The following is a 20,468-nucleotide window of genomic DNA, read 5'->3' as shown; positions in this document are numbered from 1 at the left end:
TGGTCCATATTATATAAAGCACTTGCCATCGGCCGTGGTAATATCCATGACCTCGATCGTCAGCCGGTACAATCCAGTTTTGACAAGATTACTGATGAATGATCCCAATTCTGGAGAGTTAAAATGAAGGCAGGTTTCGTCCATTATTGTATAGGAGATATATTTAGTTCTCGTAAATTATGTCAATATTCTTATGCTGTCACTGTTTAATAATTGTAATTATATTTTTTTCTAATCTATTTTGTGTAAACATATAACTTAAGAACAACAGTGTAACATAAGTGCAAATAGTATTTTGATTGTTGTTGTGAGACTTAACCTTTCGTAAAATGAATGGTAACTCCTTTACCTTGACCTGAAATATACAGAGGACAATGTGTTTACAAACATACCCTGCACTAGGCACAGCGTACGTACGTAAATACGATATCTCTTCTAACTCCATGCATGGTATACGACCAAGAGTAAATAGAACCTGGTGATGTGGTGCAAACGAACACGAAAGAAGCATTCTGGTCAACCCGAACCATTCAACAAGTAGCAAGTGTGAGACCGCTGCTGTAGATTTGAAATCATCAATTAAAGTAAGAGAGGTACTGTACAACTACAAGACTGTTGCAAACATTCAAATAAATCATCAATCATTGATTGTCAAGTTTATTTCATTGGCTTATTTGCAAGCCCAGTATAATACTAGTAGCAGTAGAGTAGTAGTAGGCAAATTGTAGGTCTACCGTCTAGTACAGATCTAATTAGTACTGCGTCCGAGGAAGAGAAGGGAAAGACTTCAAACACAAAACGGAATAAGTACATGTTCAGGGTCAGTGAAGCTCTGACTTGCTTCTTTACTCTACCATACTAACTAGACCACTGGTCTAGCTATTTACATTAACATAAGCATGAATATATACCATTGATAGAAGGAATGAATACAGTACAGTACTATGTCCACCTGTCAAAATAGGCCTATGTAAGCTGACACTTGACAGAAATACCGATCATGCAAAACACGCCCAGTGCCACTGCATATATTATAGATTGACTGAGGTACAGTTAGACACTAAAATCGTCACATATGGGCCTACAAGCATAAGTAGAACTTTTGAAGTGACATTTCGTACCCAACATACGATAGCAAACGGATTGAACTATCTTGGCGTTTGCAAATTTTATGCCACCTTGACTTAAGTTTTTGAGCTAGAAGAGTTGAAAGATTGCGATATAGTCCATTAGCCAATATCTCTTTGAAAACAATCCCAGCGCCCAAGTGGTCTAGCCAACCACTACCACCAATTTGGTATTGTGAAAAGCTAAGGTAAGACATACTGTAAATGTACACCGGACTTTGGAAAGATTTTCAGATGATTTATCTTTATTGTTATACAGATTATCCAAAAAGACATCCACCATGTGGAGGAGGCTGCAAACACTTCAACGTCTGACGCATCGGTACCATGGTACCCCATTCCAGAGACAGAGGGGGAGTAACAATTGTAACTATGGTAACAGAGCTTTGAGCAGTAAACCAGAGAGTGGTGTTCCATACAAAACATTAAAATCAGATAAGAAAACTGCCCCTAAAGTTATACCCCAAGAAGCGGATGTCGTGATCATTGGGGGTGGCTCCATTGGATGTTCAACGCTTTACCATCTCACTAAATTGGGCATCACAAATGCAGTACTGTTGGAACGGGACCAGTTGACTGCTGGGACAACATGGCACACTGCAGGTATTTTACTCATTAGGGCCAGGTAAAGACCCTGCCCACTCCACTCAACCTGCACCTCGATCTTCGCCACTTTTGAAGATTTCCTTGAAAGGTTAAAACTATGAATATTAGAATCCATCATTCTTCACTCCATCTTTACCCACTAGCTATTGATCTCTGACAAATATGCTGCAGCCCCATGACTCCTCGCCCTGCCCACACCCCCCCCCCCCATCGCTCATGTATGAGACAGAGTGAAGAAAAGGCTCATATTGCATGTATGAACAAATTTGTAAGCTATAGCTGCAGAGAGTAAGAACTAATTATTTAAATTATGGAGCACTGTAGTATTCGGAAGATTGAGAAAACACAGGGTTGGTGAATGATAGTAATTATTTAAATACAAAAAGCTGAACAGTTTAGAAGGGATGTACAGTTAGTGTTAGTCCACTAGGTACCACTTTAATGTAGGACATGAAGAAGAAATACAAAGGAAGTTTGTTATGATTTGTTTTCTTTGTTGATTTGGTAAACAATTGTTTTGGAATAAGGTAAAGCCTATCAAATGCACTTAATGGGTTGGAGGACAACAGAAAACATTGCTTTAAACCACATTATGACAGTTTCCCGATTGGTCCTCCTTGACAGGTCTGGTGTGGAGATTACGCCCCTCGGATATCGAAGTAGAGCTTCTGAATTACATGCGCCATCTAGTCAGAGATGTTCTTGAGGAGGAAACAGGTGTGGTACCAGGATGGATTGAGAATGGAGGACTCTTTATAGCATCAACCAAAGAGCGGCTTGACGAGTACAAACGTTTAGGAACAGTGAGTGCTAAAATATTGAAAATTACATCATTACACATAACACTTCATTCGCATCGAAATGCCAGCCAAAATAAATTTATGACCATGATAAAAAAGAAATAGTGTGTAACATATACCCACTACTAGATTAAGTACTTTACAGATCCAATTACGGTCCTAACAATATTTGTAAAGAAGTATTAACAAGCTCATTTGTAATAAAGTATTATTGGATTTTTTCAAATAGGCATTGATTTTGAGAAAGGATTCAACATGATTTCTGCATTCATTCATTTTGCACTTTTTTTCACATGTAGGTATAGAATGTATTAATAGTGAGCTAAACACAATTTAGGTTTGACGAAGAACGTCCTCGAGTCACAAACAAAAAATTATGCAATAATAATTATATAAGTAACAACCTTTCCTATTAAAAGACATGTACCTCGTACCTCCATAACCACCTCGAGTCACAAACAAAAAACTATGCAATAATAATTATATAAGTAACAACCTTTCCTATTAATAGACATGACCCTCGTACCTCCATAACCACCTCGAGTCACAAACAAAAAACTATGCAATAATAATTATATAAGTAACAACCTTTCCTATTAATAGACATGTACCTCGTACCTCCATTACCACTCCAACCCACCTGTGGCTTTGGTGGTCAACAGCATAACACTGCAGGCACCCCGAAGGCATGGAGCCCTGTAGAAATAAACTTAGTAAAGTTTCATCTAAAAGAAATTTAATAGTAGCATTATCAGACATGAGGGGTTAGTGTGTAGTAAGCCTGTTCAGCTCAGATGTCCCTCCATAAAAATTGTCTTCCCCCCCCCCCCTGAATATTTGTTTTGGCTTGCTCATTAACTGTAACTTAAAGCTGATTTACTTCTATATATATATATATATATATATATATATATATATATATATATATATATGTATACATATATATATATATATATATATATATATATATATAGTAACATTTCTTACTCATGTTATAAAGATTGATTTGATACTGATTTTTCTGTTCTATAAATATTCATTGTCAGATTATGGTACTGACGTTGTTTTTTCCATCCGTCGTTTAGATTGGAAAAGTTTATGGCGTCGAATCATATGTCCTGTCTCCGAAAGAAACCAAGGATTTGTACCCTTTGATGAATGTAGATGACCTCTACGGTACATTATACAGCCCTGGGGATGGGGTCATCGACCCCGCCGGTTACTGTACAGCTCTGTCCAGGGCAGCTACCAGAGCCGGTGCTAAGGTGCAGTGTTTCATTTGACTTATTCTAGAACCACCATCGTACACAAACATCACATTATATAATTTATCGAGCATCGCATTGCAGAATGTTATCCAAAGAGGTCAAATTGCTATACGGGTGCACACATTGTATAAAGCAGTTAAGAGGTTGTACACAGGATTCATAGTATTTCAATTTTAAAGACAATATTATTCAGATTCTTCAAACTTTGCTACACAAAATATTATGTACATGCATGTCATGTCAAAAGTTGTTGAATGATGGTAGCTAGAGATAGCCTAACCACAAACTTTTAAGGTTGCCTAACAGTTATATAGGAACTGCCAATGACCAGGTTATGACTGGAGTCAACTTAATTTCAAAATTGCAGTGACTCAACACCAGTTTTGTTTCCAGATATAGTAATATATAATACAGTGACTAGAGGCCATCATGGCTGTATGGACTCATGTCAGGAAAATGTCTGGTAATGACATGAAACAACTTTAAAATGAAGTGACTCGATCTGCACAGTGATGATTTTGCCCCATAGTAGTAGTAGTAGTAGTAGTAAGTTGAGTCTCGTCTATCCGACATGCTCAGTGATTAAACTCCGCCACGTATCACGATCTTGCGCAAGGTTTATTGCTTCCTTGAAATAGTTAATATTAACGTCCTTAAATTGCGACTTTTTTTTTCCAAGCAAGGTAGTCACAGGCCTTCCTACTGGTTTTGCAGTATGTCTCAGTGCTTCTCTTAAAGCAACCTTTGCTGGAGCGTCCTCCTGGAGTTTTGCTACATGACCAAAAAATCTCAATCTTCTATGTGCGACTATGGATGATGTGTAAAAATTCAAAGCATGAAGGAAAAAGCCAGAACCATGGTTTTGAGAATTTGTTATATCAGTTCATATGCTTCTTATTCAGTTCATTGAGGGAAATGTCCATAATTCCACAGGTTGAATCACTTTTCGGAACTTTCATACTATTTGCAACGAGTCTTAAAATGTGTGACATATCGGTTTAAGTGTGGCAAGGGTACTGTAGAGAACAGTAACTGACAAAGGTCATTCACCAAAATTTGAAAAGTTATATTTTAGTCCTTTTTCTCACAGTTACATATGGATATGATTTAGTTTTCCATCGTGCACATATCAGGGTAATATGTAATAAATATATTTTCATATAAGATAGATTCACATACAGTATAAAGACAATTTTATTGTTTTGTTTTTTTCTCCAGGTTATAACTGACTGCCCAGTGACAGGTATTCAAGTCGGAATCGATGACTTTGGGGTCAAGAGAGTTCAAGGAGTGGAGACAGAATTTGGTTCCATTAAAGCTCCGATTGTTGTTAATTGCTCAGGTAAAGCGTTGACCATTTCCTCTGTGGCGAATTTTAAAGATACAGAGTAAACTATTCAAACTCAACTAGCATTAATAAAAAGTGGTCTCTTATTTCATCATATAACCCTTTGGCCCTCACTCTAATAATTTGGGGTTGGCCTATCAAATGCCTTTATTTACATCAGAGATCTATTGTCCCCTTTGTTTGAACTTCCATTCATCATCTTTTGTCACCATTTCAGAGAACACCATGTTTATCCTCATTTTTTATTTTAAATGTTGCAAATTTTAAACAAACACCACTCATTTTCCATCGTTTTGGAAAAAGAGAAATTAATAATATGTGATACAAAGATGTATATTGTGGAGTTGACACACATGCAGACACACACAGAGTCAGTCTCACAAGTCTATTCGAAGAGCCACACTTTCACAGAGTATGTTTGTATCATTTCACTGGTAGTTTCTCATAGTTGATTTACTTAAAGAAAACATTCTTTGTAAATGGACTATTTTAGTGTCATGATAGAGAAAAGTATTTCAAAAATAGGAGCAACTACAGATGCTAAATTAATTTATTAATTAATTAAGAAATTTTAAGCATTGATTAAGTGTGTTTTCAGAATGTTTCCACTGCATCATTATGTTTTGTCCCACATACATGCATACTGTTTGGAACAATTATAGTGTTTATGGTTACAAACTAAGATAGCCTTTTCTGATTTTGTTAGATTTTGAGTTGTTCGTATCTCATTTCAGCACAAGATTGCTGGAGTACATCAAAACCCCTTTATCTTGAGTATAAACTTCCCCCCTCCCATTATAAAGCATCAAAAGTCTTGTATTATAACTTAAATGACAGGTGTTTGGAGTCCACACATAGGCAAAATGGCGGATGTATCCGTCCCTTTGGTTGCCATGCATCACGCTTACGTGGTCACCGAAAGAATTGAAGGTATCCAGAACATGCCAAACGTGAGGGACCATGATGCATCAGTTTATCTCAAACTTCAAGGTGATGCCTTATCTGTTGGTGGATATGAATCGAATCCAGTATTCTGGGATGACGTAAGTGCGAACCTTTTCAAACGTTGTGGGTTGCCCTCCATAGTGACCATACGTTTTTTTTTCAATTCACAATAAAATCATGTAAAATACTTCCATAAATGATCAGTAACAAGTCTATGGAAATGTTTTCATTTTCATCCAATTAGTCACAATATTAAGGAATTTTATGGCAGTCAATGATAATAAGAACTTTAGTCCCAATAAAATAGTAGGGTAACTCAGTAACTACTTTGAAGATTGTGTTGTAACTATATCGGTTGTTGTTTTGTGAAGTTCTAGCCTTTTTTCAAGATTTAAATATCTTCTGGCATTATTGCAAGACAGTAGTATAAGACACGTGAAGACGCAGTTTGGTCGTGTGCTTAATTTTCTCTCTATTGCTGTAACTTTCTTCAGTGAATTCAATCAGCCAACTTTGTATAAATATTTACCTATTTCTCCTTTGCTTATACTCGAAGAATATGTTAACATAATAATTAACATGATAATTAACTTCTATTCAAGCTCAAATATGAGGGTAAAAAAATATACACTGCAAATACAACCAGCAGTTTTCGACCATCATGCATATATCCATGCACAAATTCATATGTTTGTTGAAAGAATCCCTCCACATAGGTATGAAAACCTGTAAATGTAGGAAGTAAATATCAAGGCATATAGCATTTATTCATACAGCACTTTCCCAACAAACCTTGACCTACTTTGATAATTTCTGGACAGGCAGACCATGTTGTTGTCATGGTGAAATTTGGCTGGCTACCAGCAAATATGTTATTTAATTGTGCAGCAGTAGTTGATATCTGTAGAGAACAGTACCACACCAAAAAAGGATCAAATCTGCCAGGAGCATTTAACAGATGTATTAGTAATGAACTGGTTATCAATGGAATAAGACTGACTGCTTTGTAATTTGGTTGTGTACATTTTTAACTGATGTAGAAGCTGCAGTAGGAGTTTTAGTAAATCTCTCCCATGTTTTTTTAAAAGTTCTGTCGAAATATTTAACAATGACAAAGACTAGGCCTTGTAAATTGTGACACCCTTCCTCAGTGCATAGAGTTGCTACAACACTTTTAAATAATTTCAAGCATTTGGTTTAATGAAAAACATTATATTTTACCATGTGGCTAAACCAGCAGAAAGTAAATCAGGTTTCCAACTCTGTTGTTTGACAAGTTTTTTCAAAATTGTTGTCTTTATCTTTGTCAGTGTTTTCTGTGCAATATTTTTTAAGTTGGGGGAGGGTGGAAGGGGGGGGGGTGGGAGGAAGGGTTTCCCATTTCTGGCAATATCTTTGCCTCAGGTGTTAAAAAGGTCAATTGTATACTAACTGTACGATGGTTAAAATTTACGGAATAAAACATTTTTCAAAATCAGGAGGGTAGCAGTATTTTGGGGGAGCAAAAGGGATAAGTATGTTTTTGTGTCATGTAACTTTCCATCATTCTATCTTTTTAGGTTAAAAACGATTTTGCATTTTCCTTGTTTGAATTGGACTGGGATATCTTCAGCCAGCATGTGGAGGGGGCCGTTAACAGAGTTCCTGTAATTGGTCAGACAGGAGTTAAGTCAACTGTTTGTGGTCCAGGTAAAGTGGTTTATATTGTTACGTGATTCTATGAGATAGTATCAGCTTAAGGCAGAAGAACTTTACTAATCATTAAACAGAAGTGCAGCCCTGGGTCAAAGGTCATCCAGCACTATGAGGATTTTTAGTGTAGCAGTGTTGATTGACAGATAACTTTGCTTAAACTTGTGGGAAACAGGTACAGTTTTATTCATGCCCATTGCCAAGTTTTGTCATTTTGGGATATAACTTTCCATTTTAAAATTTGGAAGGTGATATTATGAATACTTAACATTTATTGGTTTTCTGTAAAACTCAGTTCAAAATCTGATAAATTCAAATATCATTTTCTCAGACATGAGAAGTAAATAGGAATTGATTTGAATAATAATTTCCACCAGAATGCACAGATTAACTAGTCTTTTAAAATGTGAGAGAGGTTCATCAACTGTTGATAAATTTCCTCTCTAAGGATACTTCTTAAGAAACATAACTTGATTTATAACACTGGTTATAATACAGTGCAGTTTTTATTAGTTATGCCTGGTTAGGCTTAGCTGTTCCAGTATTGTTTGTAATCCTCATTGTGACTATCTCATTAAAATATTCAGCTGCGAGTTTTGTCAATTCTCCATAGAGTCCTTCACTCCGGACCACAAGCCTCTGATGGGAGAATCCCCGGAGCTGAGAGGGTTTTACCTAGGATGCGGGTACAACAGTTCTGGGATGATGCTTGGAGGGGGGTGCGGAAAAGAATTGGCGCATTGGGTGGTCCATGGGAGACCAGAGCTGGACATGTACAGCTATGACATAAGGTAAAATTTCAAAATTGTTTGAGTGGATTCCAAATTACCTTCATTATTTTTCACGAAAAGTTGAAATCAACGTCGAGGTTAAGGCAGCTTCTTTCTTGTGTTTGTCTTCATAAATTTTCGGTTTCTACATTTATACCAAAAATCCCATAAAAATGTAGTTCAGTAACTTGAGTATCTAGTTAAGCTTATTTTAATTAATCAAAGGATAATTTCTGATTTGATCATTGGCTTATAATCTAATGTAAAAAAGTGCCCGAGGTGGCAAACCTTTTCAAAATGTGGCATATTCATTTGGTGAAAAAATAGCGTAGGCCAAATCTATCATTTATTGTATTTATGCGCCTTGCATTTGCCATGATTGATTCGTTTCATTCACTACGTAAGAGGAATACAACAACTACCGAAATAGTAATACACTAATACTATACTTATGTTCTACTAGGTACTGCATGCAATATAGACGTACAGTATGTCAGGTTGTAGAGATGATTTCATTGGTTGAGTTTAAAATATGAATGAGAAAAGGTGTGGTTTGCATACATAATTGTTTGGGAGAACAAATTTCAAAATTTTCAAAATTTTTCACAAAAACGTTAATTACTCGGTAATTGGGGTTCCCCGAGTAAAAATTTCTATCACAGTTTTCTCTCACCAATTGCAAACTATATATATATATATATATATATGTAAGTGACAATGGAATGCTTAACATTCCAGATAACTGAAATTTCTCCCTTAAATGTAGGAATTGATTGCAAATTTCTCCAGTATGACAAGGAAAGTTCATCAATTGTGCATGAGCACAAATGAATCTCTACTTTTGTTGTTGTTTATCATGTTGTTTAAACATGAAACCATCTTTTTTTTTCCCCTCCCCACTTTGTCTAGACGATTTTCACAGGGTATGGTGCGAAACGGTCGTTGGCTCAAGGAGACTAGTCATGAAGCGTATGCCAAAAACTATTCGATGGTATTCCCTCACGACGAACAGTTAGCAGGCAGGAACATTAGAAAGGACGTGCTGCATCAGGTAGCATTAAAAGTACAATTGTATTGTTTGCTTTGGAGGTGAAACAACATTACAATCATTGTTCAATTGTGAGGGTATATTAATTGCTTCTATGTTTTTTAAACAGCACCCAGCAGGTTTCATGAATGTGAATGTCTGTACCTCTGGATAGATCTCTATACATCTCTGGATTTCTGTGGATCTCTGTACCACACTGTAGATCTTGAATTCTTGATAGATCTCAACAGATCTCTGTAGATCTCTGTAGATCTTGATAGATCTCAACAGATCTCTGGATTTTTGTGGATCTCTGTACCTCTCTGTAAATTTCCATAGATCTCTATGTATCTATATAGATCTCTGTGGATCTCTGTACCTCTCTGTAGATTTCAATAGACCTCGACAGATTTCATCAGATCTTTAGAAGTCTGTGGATCTCTGTAGATCTGAACAGATCTCTGGATTTCTTTAGATCTCTGTACCTCTTTGTAGATCTTGATAGATCTCAACAGATCTCTGTAGATCTGTGGATTTCTGTACCTCTCTGTAGATCTTGATACATCTGAAAAGATCTCTTTAGATCTGTGGATCTCTGTACCTCTTTGTAGATCTGAACAGATCTCTGGATTTCTTTAGATCTCTGTACCTCTTTGTAGATCTTGATAGATCTCAACAGATCTCTGTAGATCTGTGGATCTCTGTACCTCTCTGTAGATCTTATACATCTGAACAGATCTCTATGGATCTCTGTAGATCTTGATAATCTCAACAGATCTCTGGATTTTTGTGGATCTCTGTACCTCTTTGTAGATCTGAACAGATCTCTGGATTTCTTTAGATCTCTGTACCTCTTTGTAGATCTTGATAGATCTCAACAGATCTCTGTAGATCTGTGGATCTCTGTACCTCTCTGTAGATCTTATACATCTGAACAGATCTCTATGGATCTCTGTAGATCTTGATAATCTCAACAGATCTCTGGATTTTTGTGGATCTCTGTACTTCTTTGTAGATCTTAACAGATCTCTGGATTTCTGTAGATCTCTGTACCTCTCTGTAGATCTTGATAGATCTGAAGAGATCTCTGGATTTTGTACCTCTCTGTAGATCTTGATAGATCTTGCTAGATCTCAACAAATCGCTGTTTTTCTGTGGATCTCTGTACCTCTCTGTAGATCTTGATAGATCTGAACAGATCTCTGGATTTTGTACCTCTCTGTAGATCTTGATGGATCTTGTTAGATCTCAACAGATTGCTGTAGTCCTGTGGATCTCTGTACCTCTCTGTAAATGTTGATAGATCTCTATCTATATAGATCTCTGTGGATCTCGACAGATCTCTCTATATTTCTGTAGATTGCTATAGATCTATCTTAAGTCTCTGTAGTTATGTATAGATATCTGTAGATCACTCTGCATCTACCTTACATCTCTCCAGTAGAAAAAAATTGTTATTCACAGCTCTGTAAACTCTGCTCAATCTCTGCCAAGTGTGTGTTTGTGTTGTTTATTGAGTCTGTAATCCTTCACAGATCCTTGAAGACGCTGGCTGCCATTTTCAGACCAGGCTAGGATGGGAAAGGCCAGGATATTTCTTAACAACTGGAACTGCCCCAGTAAGTAACATATCATTCTTTTACAGACGTTTTACTTGAGCCAATCCTTGAGTCAGGCCGTAAAAAAATGTCCAAGAAGAATGTCTCATTTGGCTATTAAAAGTTTCCACAAAGTCGACGGCCATATCTAAATTGACATGAATCTGCTGGATTCATTATAAATTCGTTTGTAACAATCCAATCTTCCCATAATGGCCCATTTCCAATGATGATAGTGGTAACTGTATGTTGTGGTTGAGAGTACGGAAGTTACATGATAGTTACATAATAATGTTTATAATAATAATAGTTACATAATAGTTACATGGTAATGTACACAGGCATGTTCTATTCCCATTGACCTGTTAGGCTAACCACCTACTTTAATATAACATTGATATCTTTTCTGATTTTTATTTCCATTCCTCAGGTTAAAGATTATGATTATTACGGATCGTACGATCATCCTCAACACGAGATGTATGAATACGGTCAGAGACTGGAAGACGACTACTCCTTTGACTTTCCAAAACATCACGACTTGGTAAGTTTCAATCCTCATACTACAACAGAATTTGTCTCATCCCAAAATATTATTGTTGTGAAAACTATCTAATACTTTTCTCTGTATCACATACATTTCTGCTTATATCTCATTTAAGGTTCTTTTTGCAAATACTTTCCATTTAAGCAAGACATTGCTGTTTATTTCAATTTTGTGGTTCTTTTTTTCTTTGTGCGTGTGTCTAAAGTGGTAAAGTGGACAGTTGATTAGAATTGGAAATTTGAGCAAAAAAGGAAAGAGTGATACTTGTTAAAATATGCAGCTTAATTAGTTTTGTCAGCATTTTTACCCACTCAGAACATACAGGACTGTATTGTTGTCATTGTCCATAAATTTTGATCATAGTTCAATGCCTGTTATTTTTGTATTGGTATTTTCCACTCAGAGCTGTATCGTTTTAAGCCCTTTTTTAGCTGTTTATATATTAGCATTCATCAGGCTATAAAGAAAAATTGATTTTATAGGTTTTGTAGGTAGAGTTCAATAATTGTCCAAATATTGCAACACCAGTTCAAATTATTAGTATTGGTGAGAATATTATGACCAGTAAAAAGTGTTTGTACATGATATCATATCAGAGAGATTGACCTGCATCAAAACTAATCATAAAAAGGATGGTCTGTTGTTTACACAACTGGCTAGGATTGCAAATTCAATATATTCAAAATTTTATTAACAGTATCTCATTTTCCTGCTATTACCCTGCTATTGGTTTAAAGGGATGTGGTTGTCTTTGGTTTTGCAGATAGAAAATGAGTGCCTTACCTGCAGGAATGGTGTAGCTGCCTTTAATATGTCATACTTTGGTAAATACTACTTGACCGGTCCAGATGCCCAGAGAGCAGCTGACTGGATATTCAGTAATGACGTCCAGAAACCTGAAGGTATATTCATCCACCACAAAGATCTAGATTTGAAGGAACTTAAGTAGTTTAAAACAACGTAAACAATCTTGTTGGTTCCTTGCTGGAAGCAAAGGAACCTATGCAGTCAGTTTGGCGTGTGTATGAGTCTGTGCCTCTGTGACACTTGGTTGGGTCCGTGATAACTCAAGAATGATGTGATGGATATTTGTCATACTGCAAACTGAAGTCAAATCGTAGCCAAACTTGATATACAATTGTTGGTTCATAGATGGTACACATGTATGCCTGATTCTTGTGGGACCATCTGGGCCCGCAAAAATATCTGGACCATTTTTGGCCTGGGTGGGTCGAAAAGTTATTTCCACCTTACATGCATTTTGGGACACATTGTTTGGGCCCAAATTTATGGGGCCCAATATTTTTGGGACCATTTTGGCCCTTCTTTTAGAGGGCAATATATGTTTGAACCACTTTGTTTGGGCCAAATGTTTTGGGACCAATTAGGCGCAAAATTTTATCGGGCCTATGATGATTATTATATTTTTCTGCTGATGTTTCTAATATTCTTCCACTGATGATTCTTATATTCTGCTGATGATTGTAATATTCTGCTGATGATATTCTTCCACTGATGATTCTAATATTCTTCCACTGATGATTCTTATATTCTGCTGATGATTCTAATAAACCGCTGATGATTCTAATCTTCCACTGATGGTTCAATCTTCTCTTTAGGTTCTACAGTTTATACCTGTATCTTGAATAAAGCTGGAGGGGTCGAAAGTGACCTCACGGTCAGTACCATCGCTCCCGGGGACGGTGCTACCTCAGTGACCCCCAAATTTGACGGTAGAGGCTTTTATATCGCAGCAGCAGGCTTCAGTGCCGAACATACTAAGACTCATATCAAGACTGCCATTGAAGACCAGAGGTTTAACTGTGAACTACAAGACATTACAGAGGACGTTTGTCTACTCAGTGTTCAAGGACCAAAGAGGTAAGTTACGGGGTCTTCGGCTCGCTCAGATGTTTATTTTTTCCTTAAAATCTGCACCGCCTGATGAATTTACCATCAGTTATCTCAGTGATTGAAAATGCTTCCTTTGTGTGGGGTTAGGTGGAGGTGGGTGGGTGGGGGGGGCATAACATGCTTGTTGAAGTTTGAAATTGAGTGACCATTATTTGTCTTTATAGCATATTTCCGGCTAACACTTATGATAGGGTTGTGCAGGATCTTGGTAGTCAAGTGAATCCCGGTATCCCGATCCCGGTATTGACTAATCCTGATCACAAAGCAATGTGTAAATACTACCTGTAGTGGGAAAACAACCGGTTATTACATTCGTTTCGGTATCATTCCCAGGAATCCCGGACATAATAAAAATATCTACGTGTACTATTTGTAATAAAGAAAACAAAACACGATTTTTTCTGGTTTCTGTGTTCTTCGTTTGAATAATATCTGATCAACTTACGTACTGGCCTAGACCTATATATTAACGAATCAACTTTTCACCTCAAAGTTATTCTGAAATTTTCGTTATTTATTCTTCCTTCGAACGATGATTGTCAAGGATCCCAGGTACAAAATCTTACCCTTATGCATTTCACCTCATTTTGTATAATAATTATAACGATTTATTAAATTTTGAGCCAAAACCGCAGGGAGTATATCCAGTTTAAATCCATCTTCGCACGGGAATGTATATTATTATAGCCTAGGGTACGGTACAGGTACACACAGCAGTTCAGTACTTGAGATTTGATTCTGTAATGAAATGGATTTGTTTATTAATGTGGGGGGTTCCACGATGTCATTTATATTTATCTTTCGCTACTTTTTTAATTTTTAAGATCTTTTGTACGAAAGATTGATATTGTATGTATTGAAAGTATATTTTCTGGAGTAAACAAAAGCCGATTAACGATATAAATAAATCTGTACTATTCTTATGTATGTAGTTTATAATCCTGTATTTACGTAGCCCCTATGTAACATTTTATTGTCTGAAGTTCCAAACACGTGGTGACTTGTTGATAGTTAAAAACTTTTCATTGTGAACTTTTGAGCTTGAAGGGGTTGCCCTATTCCAATATCATGGAATAGTGGGGAACTCCCAATTTATGTTTGTGTATGGATTACAAGTTTAATCCTTGTGCGAACGTGATAATCTAATATCGTACGTTGAGTATGAATGAAGGATGGTGTGGGTTGCTTTTGGAAGTGTATGTTAAAAAACAAAGGCCCTAATATAGCATGTTATTTTTTTTTTTATTTATATGAACGTGCGTATAAGAGTATGTACATAGCCTAGGCTATGCGTATTGAATGTATGACATTGACAGTCTCGTAACTAAGTGCTTTGAACCGTAGATGAAAGTTGAGGAAAATACCGGTTGTAGTTACGATACCGGGTTTCATGTTGCAACACTACCGGTTGTGTGAAATCCGACTACCGCACAACGCTAACTTATGATCTTACATGACATCCATACTGGATCGGTAAAATGTTTCAATAGTTGTGATTTTTTCATTCGTCATTATCAGAACCCATTCATTTGCAAATCGCAATTTTTCTCTCCAGCCGAGATGTCCTTCAGGCCCTGACCTCATCTGACCTTTCCAACGATAGCTTCCCATTTGGAACAAGCCAAGTTGTTCAGCTGGCTGGCCATACCCTGAGGGCAATACGTTTAACCTTTGTCGGTGAGCTTGGATGGGAGTTGCACATTCCAAAGGATTCCACGGTGGACGTTTACCACGCAGTCATGAAAGCAGGGGCAGCACATGGGATAATCAACGCTGGTTACAGGGCTATTGATTCTCTCAGTGTTGAGAAAGGTATGGACTTAGTAAAGCTCACTCACTCAAAGATCTGTGGGTATAATGCAGTTGTTGATGATTTGCACCCATAAGTGATGGTTGCATTTGTCCTACTTTTATTTTTTTAATTTTTTTTTATAGCAAAATAAAAATTTTAACTAATTTTTAGTGCCAAAATATTTCAGGAAAAATTGCACCTTCAAACATGATGTAACATTTTCCCTTTGTCAGATTTAAGAGGTTTGGTCATCTGATAATCATTAGTCATCAGTCACCGTACAGAGTTTCTCAATCCTGCCTTTGCAATCCGTTATCATTTTATTAAAACTCCTCCCCCCCCCTGCCCCCCTTCTGGTTTTGAAATTGACTATATTTTTCACAATTACTCTGAGATTGTATCATACACTTTGAATCTCACCTGAATGAATATAGTTACATACTTCAAACTTGTCTGTGACACTCTCAAAGGTTACCGACATTGGCATACCAGTCTACGCTCTAACGACACTGCTCTGGAGGCTGGATTAGGTTTCACCTGTAAGATGAAGACCGATGTTCCATTCCTTGGAAGAGAGGCAACGGCAAAACAGAAGGAGGAAGGTGTAAAGAACAAACTAGCTTGTTTCACAATCGATGAGTAAGCTGGAATCTTCTCATATCTTTCAAACTCACCTTACTGAAAATTATTGGAATATTGGGTTTTGTTTGTTAAGTATTCTTATTCACAAACAAAGCTATTTTTTACTTTTTTTCATTTTATAGCACCTGTGTATAGGCTATGTACACTAACACCATACAATGTATCCATGTACAATGTATCCATTCCATGTACATTGTTATTATCATGTTAAGCGCTACGAGAATTATTTCATAGTTTGGTTGGCGCTACATAAAAATTATGTTTATATTATTGTTATTATGTAGTTAGCTCATCAGTTTTTGCCACTCATTTTTCTGTGTCTCGTAAAGTTTAAGTATTGATTTCCTGTGATACTAGCATGCATCCATAAAAGTACAGCACCTATAACTACTCAGTATGCATCTGTTTGAAGCCAAACAAACATTAATAAATCTTCCATTCTATTCAATTTTTTTTTTCAACAGTCATGTGCCACTTCTCGGTCTGGAGGCAATCAGGAGAAACGGCGAACTGGTCGGATTCCTACGGCAAGGAGAATATGGCTTCCAGATCAAAAAGAGCATCGGATATGGTTATGTCAAACACCCACAAGGGTCAAAGGTTACCAACAAATTCCTAAAGGATGGGAGATATACCATTGAGAGAATGGGTGAGGAATTCCCTGCTCAGATTCACATCAAATCTCCATTTGATCCTGAAAATAAAAGAATTCAGGGAATTTATGAAGATGATAATGAGGATGTCCTAGAACGGGCAAGCTAAAACTTAAGTTGGCAGACCTTGAAAACATTTCATGGAGTGTCTTTCTGTGGCCATGTGATAAGAACCCTGTGAGAGGAGCTGATGTGGCATAAAGGACTTGTCTCTGCAGAATACATGACCTTTCTACGAGAGCTGGGTTTTCAGGATAATGGCCTCAGTGCTGACCGAGTCCAGCCCTGTAAAGAACTTCCAGTTTCGTCAGTCTGTTCTGCTATTTGATGCACATGATAGAAAGTAGTGCGCTAGTGTAATTTAAGATATTTTTATGTAATAAACAGGTACTTTCTTCATAGATGATGATTTAACAGGGTAATTTTATGCCCAATTTACCTTTAGACATTGGGGTTGAGATGCTTGTGGTGAATTCCGGCTAATAACTTCAAAATACTGTGCATAAAATGTGGCTTTGCTCTTCCTTCAGATATAAAACTAAATTTTTGATATTACAATTAATATAATTAATTTCTATCATTATTTTCCCTTTTGTGGAGTAGGTACAAATGCAGATACCAATTTACGGACATTGTTTTCAATAACAATACTGTTATCTTGACCAATGTCATGGAAACATAAACTATCATGTTTGCAATTAAAATATAACAGTAATACTATCACTAACAACCAAAAATATTTATTGAAATTCAACATTATTTAAATGCTTCTTGGCGATGAATGTAATCTTTTGTTCTGTTTTCATTTGCACAAAATGTTCGTCCTTTGTGAATCATTAACAAATTTCATAAATTTTGTTGCCTCTTTTTATCTTTTTCCTGGTTGCATGCAATGCAAGGTATCTCTTTATACGTTTACATACACAATTTACTTTATGATAACATAATTGTGTACATTAAATGGGATGATAAATCAAATACAGCTTCTGTTCAAACATGTTTTTATTTTGCAACGTTTGGTTTAAGTCTTCAAATTTAAGTCAAAGATTAATGTACATCCTGGTTGAAGTTCATCATTGCTTTGTGGATCCCCCTCCCCCACCTTTGGTGAGTACAAGAACTCTATGGAAATCGGTTGAGGTCAAAGAATCATTCATTTGGGATCAATGTTGGAATCACTAAGCCTCTTGGCTTACTTTGTTTTACATTAAACTTTTGTTGTGAGGAGACCCAGCACTGCTACAAAGGAATTCACTTCAATGATCCCAGGGCCACTCAATTTATAAAATCCTGGAAGTACATCTGGCCCTTCCATAGCACTACATAAATCATTGCCCCCCCCCCCCCAGAGGGTATGGGATGTTGATCTCCCCCTAGCAATTGATAATATGTCGGAGTTGCCAAGCCCAGAAATTTTAACTCTAAGAAAGTTATTGAAAGTGTAAATTGATTTCTCATCACTTTATTCCCTTCTCTCAATTCATGTTAAATTACTGGTAAAGAAAATGGTTCTAAATATGTTAGCTAGATGTCAAAAATACATTTGTTGAAATAACTTATTACAGTGGATTTCATAAAACATTATGCCACGAATCATTGATTACTAGCTAGTAGCACAAATTCTGTGTTTGAAACTGCAAGACCCATTCCTTTGAAGGGGCTTAATATTAAAACACGAACCCATAGTGCCTATGTGTCCTTTGATAATGTGTTAGTTTTGATTTGTCACCAAAATGGGAATTACAGTAGGAGCCATAGTCTTATCTCTATTCCAGCAGCTTTCAGAATGCTCACTTTTCAAAATTAGCAGATTTTATGTAATACTCTAGTAAGCCTTTAAGGCTTACTAGAGTATTAATAATAATTGGTGATGATATAGGCTCATCAGTCCATGCATAAAAGTATATTAAAAATGAAATTTTTATAAACAACACAGCCCCTATGGATCCTATCTAATATCATTTGTCATGGACGAAATTGAGATGCATATAAAACATGTTGAGGCTATGGAAAATCTCTGATATTTCCAAATATGGAGTTTCTCTTGAGTTTCAAATGTGTTGCTTCTGAGGAGCTGGCATTAATAGTCTGAGCAAAACACCAAGGAGTCTAGCCAGTTTGATTGATGAGCCTCTGATATGTTTTTTACAAAGCTCATTTCTTAAAAATAAAAAATGGTAGAGGAAAGATGACCTCAATTGCTAGCTGTGGCTGTTATTGGACAACAACAACATCAAACTTTGTGCCTTCAATGATCCTTCCACCCATACCCAAAAGATGACATAATCTCTTGTTAGCACAACATGCCCTGCCCTCCCAATGTGAGATACAGTTTCATTGAATGACTACAATAATATTGGTCCCATATCTAACCTTAACTGAAACAAGCTTGAGACAACAGGTCTTTCATGCTACATTGTTTGTGTATGTGTGTATGTATGTGTGTGGGTATGTGGGTATGTATGTATGTATTTTAGATCCTCCTGCAAGCAGGAACTCGCGAAGAAGCCTCATTGGCTTATCAAAGCTACAAGCTGATCGAAGTCAGTCTCTTAGATTCATATTAAAGTCCATGATTATGAATTGTCAACAACTCTGTTACTGGACGACATACATTAATCTTTATCTTGGAGTGACTCAAACTCGGGACCTTATGATTGAAATGCAACCGCTTTAACCACTGAGCTAACACTCCTAAAACCCTCCTATATAACCCTTAGGGCCTTACTAAACGTGCAGTCACTTTGCAATACAGAGCTACGTAGATATGTACTAGTCTTGTTTCAAGACTCTAGTAGTAGTTCAACACACCTGCATAAGGTTATTGCAGTATTCATTTATGCCGTGAAATATTTTCTTGAGTGTGACCCCACATCCTAGATTTTTTAACCTATACTAGACAGAGGCCACTTTTGAGTGTAATAGCCAAATGAAATCGATACATACATATAGGGACGATCATGAAGAAAAGTATGTACATCTTGACCAAGACTAGATATGCATATATATGACAAATGTAACTTTGCTTTTATTCTTAATGTCGATATGTCAAAACTGAATTATATTTAACAGGTCGCTCAAATCAGCACTTTGTAGTATTGCACCTTCACACTTATTAAATTATCTTTTTATTTATCCTTTGTGGTTTTCTTGTCGACCTCTGGTGTGACCTTCTCTTCTTCACTATTTTCTTCATTCATGGAATTAAGGAATGCCTTCATTTTTGATTGAAGAGAATCGTTTTTCTGTTCAAGGCTGTCCAGACATGAGTCAAGTTGATCTATGGTGGCACAAAGAGATGCAACCCCTGCTATATAAAATTGGAAGATAAAATAGCAGATGAAATGTAATGTCATTCTGTACATATGAAATCAGACAAAAGTATAAATTTCAGATAAGCTTAAATTAATGATTACAATGAAAATGATTACTATCATTCATAACATTGTCTATGATTATCACGTCTAAAATGCTGCTCGGTCACTTAGCACTGTATACTACATACATATTAGTCAGGAACCATGGGTAATGCAGCAATTTATGTATACTGTACTGTTCTCTATTATGTACAATATAAATTAACACACAGACTTCACTTTACAATACATATTTTTTGCAAAATAAAACCTTGTAATTGATAATAACTAAGTGTTTGTTTCCAATCAACACAATTTAAATCAACAGAAAGTAACAAATTACAGTGCAGCTTCTTCTTACCGTCATTTGATAGCTGGTCAGT

The 20,468-nt window shown here is 36.4% G+C and overlaps 1 protein-coding gene across 3 annotated transcripts; it reads left to right on the top strand.

Moving 5' to 3' along the window:
* Positions 1-418: 418 nt before the first annotated feature.
* LOC139964207 (sarcosine dehydrogenase, mitochondrial-like) lies at positions 419-17,728 on the top strand. 3 transcript variants are annotated; one of them, XM_071965628.1, is made up of 16 exons: positions 419-584; positions 1,387-1,730; positions 2,358-2,536; positions 3,619-3,798; positions 5,020-5,143; positions 5,987-6,192; positions 7,654-7,783; positions 8,400-8,577; positions 9,466-9,607; positions 11,119-11,202; positions 11,612-11,725; positions 12,492-12,630; positions 13,348-13,609; positions 15,198-15,454; positions 15,905-16,073; positions 16,541-17,728. In XM_071965628.1, the coding sequence occupies exons 2-16, from the start codon at positions 1,409-1,411 to the stop codon at positions 16,836-16,838; spliced, it is 2,784 nt and encodes a 927-aa protein (XP_071821729.1). In that variant the 5' UTR covers positions 419-584; positions 1,387-1,408; the 3' UTR covers positions 16,839-17,728. The 3 variants fall into 3 exon arrangements, with proteins under 3 accessions (XP_071821729.1, XP_071821728.1, XP_071821730.1); XM_071965627.1 differs by having other exon boundaries at positions 419-593; XM_071965629.1 differs by lacking the exon at positions 419-584 and adding an exon at positions 704-820.
* The last annotated feature ends 2,740 nt before the right edge of the window (positions 17,729-20,468 follow it).

The sequence above is a fragment of the Apostichopus japonicus genome, chromosome 22 (assembly GCF_037975245.1).
Source record: "Apostichopus japonicus isolate 1M-3 chromosome 22, ASM3797524v1, whole genome shotgun sequence".
NCBI lineage: Eukaryota > Metazoa > Echinodermata > Holothuroidea > Aspidochirotida > Stichopodidae > Apostichopus > Apostichopus japonicus.
This window is presented reverse-complemented; position numbering and strand designations above follow the sequence as displayed.